The 15148-nt window shown below is 42.3% G+C and overlaps 1 protein-coding gene across 4 annotated transcripts in view; it reads left to right on the top strand.

Moving 5' to 3' along the window:
- The window catches only part of RFX7 (regulatory factor X7), a 51965-nt gene extending 41308 nt beyond the window's left edge, over positions 1-10657 (top strand). For 3 of the 4 annotated variants that reach the window (XM_074600839.1, XM_074600837.1, XM_074600841.1), the window contains 2 exons: positions 2200-2495; positions 3430-10657. In XM_074600839.1, the coding sequence (XP_074456940.1) occupies positions 2200-2495; positions 3430-6744 (3611 nt within the window). In that variant the 3' untranslated portion in view covers positions 6745-10657. The remainder of the gene's footprint in view (positions 1-2199; positions 2496-3429) is intronic. The other variant, XM_074600840.1, reaches the window with a different exon arrangement.
- The last annotated feature ends 4491 nt before the right edge of the window (positions 10658-15148 follow it).

Here is a 15148-nt window from a genome sequence, read left to right as displayed (position 1 = left end):
CTCAAGAGCAGATTTTCTTACAGGCATTTCTGATATGTCAGATGCAAATTTTCCTGAGATGTTTGATCAGTGTCAGGTAGTACAAGCACATCAGCTGCTGCTGTTATTGATCACATTAGAAATACGGGCTTGAGGGGCATCAAGAGGGACAGCAGAGCCTTCTCTGGGGGCAGTTGTGTGACTGAGATTCCAGCACTTGATTTCAACTCTTCATTTGAGGTGAAGGGAAGAGTTATTTTGGTTTTTTCTACGTCAGATGAATTTCTGTTCAATTCGGTCTCTGGGAAAGCTTACGTTCGATGTGGTTGGTCGTACATCTTTCGTGTTCTTTGTTTTCTCCTTCATGATCAAAATCAGTCACTTAATCATTTGAAGTGTGGTGTGTTTGTGGCTGTGGATGAATAAATTCCAAAAATGAAGGATGTGGAGAGAAGTGCAGGTGCACAACATGCCCCCCAGACTTCCCTCTGCGAAGTTCTCCCCAGGCCTGTCAAGCAAAACGTGTTTGGATCAAGGCACAGCTCTTGACTTGAGACAGGCGATTTCAAATGGAAGCTGGTGGTCAGGGCTGCAGGTTGGGGTGATCCCCTTCCAGATCGTATTTTCTCCTTCCAGCTCTCTTTCCTTTATTGCAACTTGGAACTGATGGGTGGCAGTAGCAGGTTTTGCTGCCTGTATACTACTTGTTTACCTGACGTTGCTTGGCTTCATTGGTTCTGCTTGCTGTGCTGCTAGAAGGGACGCTAGGTGTTATGTACAGCTCTTCAACCCATGTAGCTTCTCCCCCTTACTTCCTTCAAGAGAAGATGGTTTCCTCCAAGGAAAAGGGCAGTTATTTCCAGTGCATGCCTCTGTGGCTTGGATAGTCATCTCAGGAGAGGTTCTTTCTAGAATGGCAAATAAAATATTCCCATTCCCCTTTATCACAAGGAACTACAGTGTCTCTGTGTGATAACTGAGCAAAAAGCAAACTTTTACCCTCAAAGAAAAATTTTTGAGTTTTTTTCTGATAAGTGTTACTTGCCTTCAGTATTCAGCCCACGTAGATGACTTGTTTTCCAGTAACTGCAATACATTTGGGCATCTCGCTGCTCTGTGAGAAAGAATTGTGAAAGTGGAGGCAATGTTGCATGTTCAAGCTCTCATGGTACACACAGGCTGCTGCTGAGAGGGTGGGCTCCCAGATCACAGTTCCTAAGCATGTACTGGGTATCTAAAACCAAATACTTGCCCCAAAATAATGTCATTTATAATTAAGAGTTATTTTAAAAACTGTGACACCTGCAAAGTGTAAATGAAACGGTGTTAAAGCATTTCTAGAGGGGCAGTTCAACAGGGTTAGTCGGTCACTGAGAGACACGCTAATGCTAATCCTCTTGACTGTTAGTAAACAAAAGATCATAAATGTGATGTGATTTTGTAAGGAAAACTTGTACCAGCTGCGCAGATGAGACTAACTCCCTGTTGTTCTCCCTGGAAGCACCACTTGCTTGCTTGTGATCAGCAAAAGCATTGTCTCCAGAAAAGATGTTTTCCCATTCCAATTTCCATAATTTTTTCACCTTTTCCTCCTTCTTTTTTTCTTTTTTCCCTGGACACTCCTCTTGCTCGTCTTTCACCATTATCCCTGATCACACACAGGTTGTGATCCATTCTGATGCATTGTGTTTGATGCCTCGGCCATTCGATGATATCATCTGCTCCGAGCTGCTCCTCTGTGACACAGACTCACAGCTTTCTGGAAAGATTTTTCATTTTTAAAGCTGCCTTAGACGTTGATAACAAAACAAAACCCCACAGTAGATGATGAATTTTAAAGGTTCGTCTAAAACATATCCGCTGCCCTCTACTGTCAGTTAAATGAAATGCATTAGTTTTTAAATTTTGCTGACACAGGAGCTGCAATTTGGAATTCCTAGGAACGAGATGCCCATACATAGTATTTTAGCTGCTAATGCCCAGCTTGTCTAACAGATAGGGGGTTTGTCACAAATGTGGAAATAAACTGCAATGCTGAATAGAACTGAAATAAACTAATAGATTTGAGCATGAAGGGGATGGGAGCACCTCATGGAGGAGGCGTTCCCACGATGGTTGTGGAGGTGCCTACCATGTATTCTGTGTGGTTAGATACAGAAGTGACACTACAGCAGATGGGGTATGTGTGATTGTAATTCATTCTTCTACTTTTGCATTCAGGAATAAAAGGGATCCCCCAGCCCTCAGCTTTTATACCCACTGCTGAAAGTAATTCCTTTCAACCGCAAGTGAAAACTCTTCCATCTCCTGTTGATGCCAAGCAGCAGCTGCAGCGTAAGATCCAGAAGAAGCAGCAAGAACAGAAACTGCAGTCTCCTTTGCCAGGAGAGTCTCCAGCAAAGAAAACAGAAGGCACCGCAACCAACGGTGTGACCAGTATATCTAATGGAAGTCCTGCAATTCTGTCTCCTCCGCCTATTGGCATTGTTGTGGCAGCTGTCCCCAGCCCGATACCGGTAATGTTCTCCAGCAATTCTCTAGAGAAACAACGTTATGAAAGGGTTGTAAACTGCCAGTAACTAAGCAGTGGTGTCAGTGGGATAGAAAAATGGTTTCCGTTCAAAGGTTTGGGTCCCTTGATGCTTTTCTATCCCAGTGACTGTGTTATACCACATGAGTTATGGGATCGATGCAGAGGCAGCGGAATTCTGATCACATAGCACAGGCCAAGTTTGTCTTTGAAGTCCTTGACAGTGGGATTTCAGCTAGCAATAATTAAGGTTATATGTGCAAATAATTGCCCTTGAGATGAGGTTTAACCAGATGAGGGAGCTGACACCGGGGTGTGGGTCGCTGAGCCCCTAATATGGAATCTGAATTGCCTTTCATTGGCCCGGCGCGTTTAGTGATAGCAGCAACAGTTTTATTTTTGCATGAATGTCTGTAGTAGGGAACATCTTTGTCTTTCAGCCATACAAAACTGGGCTGGGGGGGAGGGAAGGTTATTTGTTTTTAAGATGTTAGCTGTGGTGTTGATTTCAATGGGTAAGCCATTTTTTCTGCCTGATAGTGCGTTTGTATTTAACTCGCTTTTGAAACCTTAACAATGAGCAGTGTTTTGAACACATCCTCTCCTCTTTAACCTTTGTATGTCTGTTCCACGTGGTAAAGGATTCTGTGAGAATGACCATTTCATTAGCAGAAGAGCAGACTAGTGTGTAGACCAGTGCTTCGTACCTTAAATATCTGTCTACCAGTCCTTAGGCAGACAAATAGAAATTGTCTTGTATGTAGTTGAAGAGCTTGTTTTGTTTCAAACTGACATTCACTAGCTTTGGTGTATTGAGCTGTGTTGTCCTTCACCTTTGAAATGCTTGAGGATGAGATGGTCTCTGGGCTTTGGGGACTTTCTTGCTTCATCGCCACACCTTTCTGTTTCTCTCTCTGCAGGTGCCAAGGACCAGGCAGTTGGTGACGTCTCCAAGTCCTATGGGATCGTCTGATAGCAAGGTCCTGCCACTCAACGTTCAGGTGGTCACTCAGCACATGCAATCAGTCAAGCAGTCACCAAAGACTCCCCAGAACGTTCCCGCCAGCCCAGTTGGTGACCGCTCTGCCCGGCATCGCTACCCACAGATCTTACCGAAGCCAGCAAATACCAGTGCTCTCACCATCCGCTCTCCCACAACGGTGCTCTTTACCAGTAGCCCAATCAAGACTGTTGTGCCAGCTCCACATGTGAATTCCTTAAATGTGGTTAAAATGACAGCAATATCTCTTGCCCCAAGCAGCAGTAGTGTGCCCGTCAAGCAGACGTCTTCAGTTAGCAGTAGTGCAGGAGCAGCGGAAGAAGGGAGGACTGGTCCACAGATCAAAAATGGATCTGTTGTGTCACTTCAGTCTCCAGGATCCAAGCCTAGCACTGTTGTAGCCACATCTGCAGTCAAGATCAAAATGGAACCAGAAGCATTGCTGGATGAGAACTCAGTACAGGGCCAAGAGAGCTCTGATGTACCTAAATCCGTCAAGGCAACCCCTGACCTGCCTCCTGCTCAATTAATTAATTTTGAAGTTGCAACCTTGAAGGTTTCAGCTGATGATGTCACAGAGGCAAAACCAGTTAAGGGCTGTGATCAGGGAGCTGAAGAAGCAGGGACCAAATACAAAATACAATCTAATGAGATCACACCAGTTTCTTCAGCAGGCAATAATCAAAGCACTCTAAAGCTCTCAGTTGCCAGTCAGAACTTGTCCAGCACCAGCATTGGTTCACCTCCTACTGGTGAGTCTACAATTAAAGACAAAACGTGCACTAAAAGTCCAAGAAAGCGACAACCTTCTACACTTCAGGATTCCCAGGTACCACCTGTAAAGAAACCACTGGTGGAGCAGCTTTCAGCTGGTAATGCTGTGGAGGGTCAAAAAGCAAACAGTGTTAAGAAGTCTCCGAACGTTGGATCGTTAGCTAACAGTGACAATACAGCAACACTTGCTCAAGTTCCCAGCAAGGTACCTGCAAAGATACCTGTACCTTCTACAGCTGCAGCAAACTTAGCAACAGACCTTTCTTTGAGCACCAATTTAAATACCAGTGATTCTACTTTAGGACAGCAGCTTGCATCAGCATCATCTCCAGATATAAAAGTAAAATTGGAAGGAAACATGTTTATCATAGAAAACGATTCAAAATCTGATGGCAGCTTTAACCCAAATACGTGGCACCATATCACCAAAACCTCCGACTTTGCATCTGTGAATTGTGAACAGCAGCCAGATATCAGTGTTATGACTATCGCAGGGCACTCTGGCTCTAGTGACTTACAAGAATCAGCGTGGGAACCAGTGCACTGCGAAGGTATACAGCAGGATGCATACAACCAGCAGTTACAGAGCCAGATCCAGGACTCCTCCTTGGCTCAAATACAAGCACAGCCCTCAAATCAGTTAGCTCTGCAGTCTGAGCTGAAAGAGTTTGAACATACAGTCCCTCAGTCAAACGAAAACTTCTTTTCCTTTGATGATGACCTTACCCAGGACAGCATTGTGGAGGAGCTGGTGCTCATGGAGGAGCAAATGTCCATGAATAATTCTCATCCTTATGGCGGTTGTCTAGGAATGGCACTTCAGAGTCAGACCGCAGCTCAAGGAGCTCCTGTGTCATCTCATCCAAGCAGCACGCACTTTTACCATTCGATCCATAACAACAGCACTCCGATTCACACTCCTACCCCCACCCCCACCCCGACGCCCACCCCCACCCCGACTCCAACACCCACCTCTGAAATGATCGCTGGATCTCAGAACATGTCCCGAGAGAGCCCTTGTTCGAGGCTGGCTCAGACAACTCCCGTAGACAGTGCTCTAGGAAGCAGCCGCCATACGCCCATCGGCACACCCCATTCAAACTGCAGTAGCAGCGTCCCTCCAAGTCCTGTGGAATGCCGAAACCCATTTGCATTCACTCCCATCAGCTCCAGTATGGCTTACCACGATGCCAGCATTATATCAAGTAGTCCAGTGAAGCCAATGCAGCGGCCTATGGCTACCCATCCTGACAAAACCAAGCTTGAGTGGATGAATAACGGCTACAGTGGGGTTAGCAATTCCTCGGTTGCAAACCACGGCATCCTTACGAGCTATCAGGAGCTGGTGGAAGACCGCTTCAGGAAACCTCACGCTTTTGCCGTTCCTGGCCAGTCGTACCAATCTCAGCCACGCCACCATGATACTCACTTCGGTCGGGTGACTCCTGTTTCACCTGTGCAGCACCAGGCAGCCCCTGTCAGTAGCGCCACCAAGCAGGAGGGCTTTGCTGTTCCTGCTCCTTTGGACAACAAAGGAACCGGTTCTTCTCTCAACAACAGTCTGAGATGCCGCAGCGTGAGCCCTGCTGTCCATCGCCAGCGTAATCTCAGTGGAAGCACTGTTTACCCTGTTTCAAATATACCACGTTCTAACCTGACACCTTTTGGAAGTCCGGTGACTCCCGAAGTTCACAACGTATTTGCTAATATCCATGCAGACACCAGTGCCAATAACATAGCGCAAAGAAGCCAGTCGGTCCCGTTGACTGTGATGATGCAGACAGCCTTCCCGTCTCTTCAGAAACAAACAAACACTAAAAAAATAACCAATGTGTTGTTAAACAAACTTGATTCTGATAGCGATGATGCAGTGAGAGGTTTGGGGATGAACAACATGCCCTCAAATTACACAGCCAGGATGAATCTCACTCAGATTTTAGAGACATCCGCCGCTTTTCCTAGTGCCAACCCACAAAATATGATCAATTCCAGCACTTCAGTTTATGAATTCCAAACACCAAATTACCTCACAAAAAATAGCAGCACCGATCAGATCAGTTTTTCTTCTGGAGATAACCAAGCACAATCAGACATCGGAGAGCAGCAATTAGATTTTAGCAGCACTGTAAAAGACCTTTTAGGGGAGGACAGTCTGCCAACAAACCAGCAGCTGGTGAATCAGGTGGCATCAGATCTCAATAACGTTGCATCTGTCTTTTCCAGCGATATCAGGTTGTCTTCCGAGCTCTCAGGCAGCATTAACGATCTGAACACTTTAGACACAAATCTACTGTTTGATCCAGGTCGTCAGCAGGGACAAGACGATGATGCTACACTGGAGGAATTAAAAAATGACCCCTTGTTTCAACAAATCTGCAATGAATCCATTAACTCAATGACTACACCAGGTTTTGAGTGGATGGAGAGTAAGGATCATCCTGCTGTTGAAATGTTGGGTTAATCTTGTTTTATAATATGTATGTAGCACACTGTATCTAAAAGACAGACGTATTGTATTTGTCTTAATGGAAGTGCCTCCCGCAGCAGAAACACTTGCTATGTATTGTGGCATTTTTAAAAAAGTTTGCTGTACCGTTGCTCATTCTTCAGCAGGGAAAAGGCAGTCTTACCAATTCTAAACAAATCTCTGAAGGTGATGGGCTATCAAAGAGCCAGTATTAAAATTTGAAATTTATAGTGTTTCCCATTCAACGTTTCTTATTGTAGTGGTTAATAGCCAGCCAGCAGTGACAGCTATGGTTGAGGCTTTGGGAGGGTTTTAAGTCGAGCTCGTTGGTAGGCTTTCCGTACTTTGTATTGCTTGTTACTTCGTAGTGGATGATCCTTACTGACCTTTGTCGTTCAGGTCGGAAACGCAGGGTGCCTGCAGATAGGCACGCGGTGGGGAGTAGGGTACGAGTGAACCAGGTGACATGCAGGTGCCTGATCTTGAGCACTGCTCAGTGGTGAACTATGGGAAATCTCCGTAGCGCTGGTGCCATTGCCATCTCTAGCAAAACGCAGAGATAGGAAAAACTGACAGGAATGATCAAGGAAAAAGAAAGATGCACTAAATTTTTTATTTAAGAGAAATAAATCTATGTAGTTATTTTACCCATTAATATTCATGACATACTTGATATTTTAGTTCTCACTTCGATGTTTTTATATTAGGTAAAATTCATGCAAAAAGATTTTGAGCACTGAGATTTAATATAGGCCTAACACCCTATTTTAAAGTGATAGGTACTGATTAATTATTTATCAATGCCAGAGAAGGAACGTGATATTTTCCCTCTTTTTTTAAATAAAAGAGCTGCCGGAGCTCATTAAAATACTATTTTTAAAGATTAATTTTTTAAGTTTGCTCTTTCCTAAGCTAGTGGAGGGTGTAGGAAGATGTTCTTTTCTCTGTATTTCAGTAGGTTGAGCCTTTCTGTCTTTCTTGCTCACTCTCTTTCACTCAAACAAAAGATGACTAAAATATTAGAAAATGTGGTTGATCTAAAAATATTTCATACAGAGCCATAATACTGCCAGGCACTTTACAGATACACAGTAAGACATGTGATCTTACTTTTGGTAAAACTTCTTTTAAAAGTACTTACTGTTTTAGGAGCCTGAATTCCATTTTCATAAGTGATTTGACAGGACTGGTGAATCTAATTTTTTTTTTTTTTTTTTTTTTTTTTAGAAGTCCTTAGCTGCCCCTTTGGAAAATGAGATTTACACTTTTGCCTTGCTGGTTCACTTGAACCGAAAAAGACCTTTTGTTTTATCAGCATGGCATGGATCTCTCTCACGGTCAAAAGAGAGAGGTACTTAACCGGCCACGGGCCTGATGCTAGAAAGAGGACTTGCAGAGGTGAGCTTTTACAGAAGTGGTGCGCTGAGGATGCTACAATACCACCCCTTAAGCTTAGCGTAAAATCAATTATTTCTTCTGTGAATTGACACGTAGAAAACAGAGTGGAAAACATTTTCCTCTCTTGCATTATTTCTTTGAATGAGCAGTCATGCATTTATGAAGGGGGAGGCTTATTGTGCCCCCCTAGATTTACTAAGTGTCTTGGGGGTCCTCTGTTTCTTCAGTTTTCGCTAATGACTTGAGATCCCAGTACTGGTCAATTTTTTTGGCGGCGCTGATTCAACTTGTGCTGCTGCATTGGCACTTGAGGTGCTGGGGTACCACGGCTTCTCTTGCTCTTGCTCCCGTTCATCACCGTTCTGTGGCCTCTTCTGCAGGGACAAACAGTTGTGCCAAGCTATAGCACCTTATGGGGGCCTGATCTCACTGTGCTTGCATCAGAAGTTTTGCCGCTTCGTCAGGAACAAACTTGGAGAGTTCAGATCCCTCCTTGAAGCATATGGATGTGCGATGGTGTGGTTTGCTTCGTTTAAGACCAAGTGACCCTTTTAAGTTTTGTTAAGGAAATGGGGAGGAGACTGAAAACTGCATGGTTGCCTTCTGCATGTTGTCTTGCCAGGAGTCTGTCAGTAAGGCTTGAACCATTTTTCTCATAGACTAAACTTAGGGCTTGAGTTCTGTACCTGCCCATGGCCTTTCGCCAGAGATGTGCTGAACATCCTCTTACCTTCTTGACTTCACTGGGTCTGAGAGACACTCGGCACCTCTCTTTTTGGACCCCGACCCTGTGTGAAGTGCCAGCACTACTGTGAATAGGTGAAACCTACCTTCCAGTGGAGAGGCACAGGGCAGGGTGCGAGCGCCGGCGCTGCGGGGAGAAGCCGCAGACGTGCCGGCCTCGCCTCCAGGTCACTAACACTAAGACTGAGGTGGCCTCGGGGGAAATAAGTTTTTGTCTAACTCTACTAGGTTTTTTTAAGAACGTTTCTCAGAAAAGCAAGAGTAGATTTAAAGCTGGTGCGTTCGAAATTATGCAGCCGTCACCAAAGGTTTTTAAAAGTGCGTTTAAAATGATTTTTAAATACAAGCATTACATTGGGCCTAACATGTGATTTAATTATCAGAAATATTCTATAATCAGTGGATTTAAAGCAAATATCTGTTTAATTTAAGAAGTGCTAAATTCAATAAGGATTGTTTCAACTAAAATCCAAGGCACAGGCACAGCTTTGTACATTGGTATGTATTATTTTAGAGGTGTTTGTGTGTTGGTGTTATAATTAATAATGTTAGGTCCCTGTACTTAGTGCTAGTTAGTTCTTTACGATACATTGAGACAGAGCACTACTGCACACCAAAGTATGCAATACCCAAAGGAAAATTCTGTGATTTTAACAAATGGAAGCCTGTCTGCGTCAGATACTCCAAAACTAAGAATTTGAGACAGTTCTGACCCCTTGTTTACATTATTGGCTTCCTACTAACATGAGAAATAAATTATTTTGATAGCAGTTTTTGCTTAAGTATTCAAACTAGTGAATTTGTACCCTGTGTACAGTATTGCAGCAAACACTTTAAATTTGGTTGGTTGGTTAGTCCAGCAAACTTCCTGGGTTCATATATTGCACTAAAATTCTGTTGAACCTGTGGCAGGCACATTCCTTAGGATAAATGCAACAAATACGGCCCACAGATTAAAAAAAAAAAAAGCAAAACAAAAAAACCCCCTTTTTAATGTGTTTCATTATTAAAAGGCAAAATGTCATTAAAAGTGACAGGTGAAATTGTCTTATGTAGCAATGTGCATTGATCTCAATGAGATATTTCTATTTCTTATTCTCTTACATGAGAATATTACAGCAGGAAAAATTAAGTTTAGTTTGCTTCACCATGTTAATACATGATCACAAAACGTGCATGAGTGTTAATGACTTAATCTTGTACAGTACTAGATATATTCCTGTAACCACTTTTATTTTTTTTATTCTTTTGCTGTATTGAAACTGGTTCAGTGTTAACCAGGTGAGCATAGTTATTCACAAGTTACTTACTTTTTTATGTTAACTAATTCAGCTTAGTTATTGTTGAATATGTTCCTTTCTTGGATTATTTTTTATTGTTCTGATGTTGAAAAACATTTTTGCATCATTTTATCATGATAAGAATTCATGAAGTAAATAATTTGCAAATAATTGCAATAAGCACTGACTTCTGAACTGAAAAGAAGGAAAGCGTTTCTTGTGCAGTGCATCTGAGGTTCATATAATAGTCTTGTACTATACTGTGCTTTATTTACTGCACCGTAAGGAGAGAAAAAACCCTGTTCCATGTTTTCATTTAGTGCAGGAAATCCAGTTTCTCCCCTCTTCCCCAGTGTTTTGTTGTCTGTTGTACTGCTGAAACTACAGTAGTTGAATATTGCAGTAGCATTTCAGTTATTTTTTTTATTGAAAGTGCTCAAAAATTGTTTTTTAAATGTTTTCAAAAACAATAAAAGCATTTTATATTAAAATGACTTCTGGAGTTTTTTCTTTATATGGAAAATGTGTGTTAAGGTTGACCTGAAATACAGAGCTTTTTGTGTGAAGACAGATCACAGCTGCCCAGTCGTACCAACTTGCTGCAGTTGCTGAGCCCAGTCATAACACGTAAAGCTGAGCATGAGGCAGCCTTGGTCACTCTCTCAGAGTAATGGTGGTAATGTGCTTCTGACATTCACTTGTCTTTATATTCCATTTCTGTAGGTATCTCTTTTAAGTGGAAGCTACTTCTGTGGTGATGCTATTATGTTTGGGGGATAAAAACAGCTGCAACTTACAGTTGAACCTGACAGTTCAAATTTGCCATCAAACATTAAAATAATATTCTGGCCAAGCTGTACTTCAGAACATGGTGATGATAGTTGTGCTGGTTAGAGTTGTTGGTCACGTTCAGCTCCTCTGTGCCGCTTTCCTCCTGGTGTGGGTGCTGGTTGAAAAGTTCGTTTTGTGCCTGGGTGGTGGCTCTTGCTGTTGTGACGTACAACATCCCATTGCTGGTATAGCCGTCCACAGTGGCAGTGCTTGGCTGGTTTTGCTTTTCAATACTAGCAAAGCACTCCTACACGATAGTGTTATGGTACAGCTTGACTTGCTGTCATAAAGGGGAAAACCTATGGAGCCCTTTATTTGGGCTGTAAAATTGTATGTAAACCCAGCAGTGTTCCCAGCACAGTTTATGTGAATGCAATGGAAAAGTATTGCCACAGAGCAGAAACTGTCTATGAGAAAATGAGGGTGAGAATAAATATTCAGGTTTTCATGCAAAAAGAGAGCACTGGTTAGCAGTCTCTATCCCAGGCTAGAGAGGTGCTGAGGTGAGTTGGCAGGTGGCAATTTGATCAAAATCCCTTAGGTTCGTCAAGAAAGAAAAAGAGTCATCAGGGAGACATAAATGAGACAACATGAATGAGAGAGCATCAGAAAGATTAATTTTAACGTGACATTGGAGGGAATGCTATTAATATATCTCACTGGATTCTAAATTAGTGTGCTCTGAAAAGAGTTCTCAACTGTTTTCTCTGAACAATTCATGGACATGCTTTCTTCATGTTCCACATCCATAAAAAAATGGCAATTAAAAATTCACGAGGAATGACATGGAATATATTGTAGGAGATATAAAAGGCTATTTTAGAAATCGATAGTTCATCTGAAGTAATCATAGGTTTTAATCAGAACCTCTCAGCTGTAGACTGGAAAGAATTGTCCTTAATGGTTAATAAAAAGTGCGATAAGAGCAAACAAATCTGTGACTGTGAATGGAAATGGACTAACAGGAAACACTTATAAAGGTGGAAATGTCAGAACTAAATGCATGATCAAAATAACTACCTCAAAACGTTGAAGTTACGAACTATGTAGGTTTCAAAAAGACTAGATGTTTATATGTTTAATAAAGATGTTGAGAGTAAATTCTGAACAACTACTTAGAAATATTTTTACATCTCCAGAAATATAAATCTGTATGTGTGAATGCAGCAGGTTTTCTGGTAAACAGAATTCCCCCTCTAGGGTCATAAGGATTGCTGTGTCAAATTAGACGGTGGTTCGTGTAGTCTATACAGTGTCTCTGGCAATTGATACCATCATCTTCTCCAGAAAAAGAAGCCCTGGATTATTATGAGGTCCCAAAATAAATTGCCCCCGTGAAAGCTGCTCCCCTGGACCCAAGATCTAGAAGCCCGATCTGAACTCACTGCACTAGAGCTGGGGTAGATGGACTAGGTGACCTCTGAAGCTTCCTTCCAACCGCTCTTTGTCAGTGTGTGCATCAAGGCTGGAGGGTTGAGTAAAACCTAACTGGATGTGACTCTGTAGCATGGCTGCTCTTACTCAGGTAAAGTTTAAGCATAATATTTGATAATCATCAAATTCATTTGACAGCAAACTTAATTTTCTAGGCCTCCTCTGGTGCATAAGTCAGAGATAACCAATGCTCAGATCTTGCTGCCCTCCTACAAACGGGAGTTAAGCTTGGATAAGGAGAGGAAATGCAAGAAACATGTATAGTGAGGCTTACAGGTTGTGGAATAACTAGAAAGCTATTCCAAATTTAAGAAATGAGCAGTGACCTGTCTGGAAGCTTAAGATGTCTCTGAATAATGCTTATAAGGGACTGCAATAAAACTTGCAAACTTTGTGGTTCATGTAAAACTTTTCATCTGTGTAGCGTTTCCAATAGTTACCTGTAATCATCCAGAGCAGAAGACCGTTACACATCAAGGAGTTAGTGATCCACGGAACAGTTAAGCGGAGTATGCCCAGGCCTGTGCTGCGCTGTGCTGTCCCTGTGTTGTCCTGTGCTTATCCCCTGGCTGCAGGGAACACTTAGCCAGGTAGCTGTAACAGAGGAGCCTGGAGGCAGCTCCCACTCTGTGCCGGCAATTACACCACCTGCGCGTCCCTGCCTTTACCTGAAAGTGCAGCAAGAAGTTCTCATGAGAGCATCCTTTCTGCGTGACAGGAGAAGTTAGGAACAGCGTTGTTTTCTTATAAGAAAATCCTATAATAGCTCAAATGACCAAAATGTGGTGACCTTTCCACGGGCAGGATTTGCGTGTGGACTGCAGGCCTGTTCAGTGCTGCATCATAGCTCAGAGATCTGAAAGGTTGTAAAACTGCCTGTCCTGTCCTCTCTTTCTTTATAGTGCTAGCTCTAGCAAATGGCATTTTAAGCAACCCTTCACAGAATTTGAGCACCTCTTTTACTGCTATCATAATAAACCAGCACCTCCTACTGCATAATTAACTTACCTAATAAAATTGCAAATCTTCTAGTCTCTTTTGCCTTTCCTGCTCAACTTGTTAAAAAAAGAAAAAAGGGTAAAATACAAATTAAGCAAGGCCAGATCAATTAAATCAAAAGTGAACTGAGGACATGGAGAAATTTACTTAGAAAACATACAGTGCTAAAAAAGACATCAATTTCATTCTGCAGATCGCAGTGTTTAAATACCCAAAATAGAAGACCACCTTCATATAATGTAGCATATATAACCAAGTGGTTTTAGTTCCTGATAGACCGTAACATTCCTGCTATGTGCTTTGCATAAGTAGGAGAGACTCTACTAGTGATGTAAATACTCAAGGTGTCTTGCCTTGGAACATTTGCATATCTATTCTCCAATGGCTTTGTCGTGGCTCCTCCTGAGTCTGTTCTTCCTGAGCCTGCCTACCCATTTTCTATATCTGGTAATGCTTCAACTCTGCAATCATTAAAAAAGTCCATTTTTGTCCCTGTGGCTCATCTTTCCTCTGTTGTCAGCTTCCTTTTAATAAACTGGATATGGATAATATATGGATTATGATAAGTTATGCATCATTGGCACTTAGATGATGCCCATTAGGATCAAATTTTCGGTGGATCTCAACCTGATGTTTCAAATAATGTTCAAATAATGTTAGCAATATGCTACTGATCTGGTGCATACTCTGTTGTAATGTGGGGTGTTTTTGACACAAATGTTAAAATTGTACTTGAAAATTGGGCCAAGGATGGAAATGAGTCTCAGGAGCTTGTGGGAAGGTTCCATTCTAACCTACCTATGCATGCAAGTAGCCACTTTTGGTAGAAATGTTTTGAGAGTAGTACAGAAATTCTATCAAATAATCTAAGCTTGTGTTTAAAGCCTTCATGGATCTTAAAGATAGGAAAAAGGAGATGCATAGGAATCTGAAAATATATCTCTGTTGAGGAGTCAATAGCCTTGTGTCCAATTATTAACTTGGTGCTAGTGGATTTTTATGAAGACTGAATTGAACAGGGCGCTACCAAGCTGCCGCTGGGGCTGAGTCCATCTGTAGCCTCAGGTTTGCTGAGCGCCATGTGGAGGAGGGTGGCTACTAGCAATCAAGAGAAGTGACTGTCCCTGCAGCCTTCCTCGGGTAGCTGACCTACCCATCACTGCAGATCTGTGCTTCTCAACACGCTTACTTTAGAGAGCTATTGGGCTCTTCTCAAATATCCTTCTTCTGTTTTCAGTATGGAGGGGAAAACACAGCTGTATAACTGTATCACATTGTAAACTAACTGATTAGGACTCGCTCGTCTCCTTTCCCTATCAAAAATATCCTTGAGTGTTCAATTTGTCTGCTCTGTATCTATCACTACTTCAACAGGACACTTGTTCCAAGGGCTGTAATAATCAGTTCCCAGAGAGAATAAGCCCAGTTTCTTCTTGTTCTGAGACAAGAAGAGACATTTTGAAATGTGCTGTTTAAAAAGCTGTGTATTAGCAATGGTTATTTCTGACTGGAACAAATGCTATTTGATTCTATTTCAAACTGCTTTGAAAATCAGAACGATCCCTCCTACTACGTATGTATAGATGAGAGGGGAGACGAAATGCCCATGTCCAAGAGGCCCCACTCAGAGGTTCTTGTGCCAATGGCATAACTAAAATCTACTCTGACGAGAATTACTTGTGGAAAGCAAAACTAATGCTGGGGCCTAAAAT

Source organism: Larus michahellis, chromosome 9, assembly GCF_964199755.1.
Source record: "Larus michahellis chromosome 9, bLarMic1.1, whole genome shotgun sequence".
Classification (NCBI taxonomy): domain Eukaryota; kingdom Metazoa; phylum Chordata; class Aves; order Charadriiformes; family Laridae; genus Larus; species Larus michahellis.
Note: the sequence above shows the minus strand (reverse complement) of the source record. Positions and strands in the feature narration are given on the sequence as shown.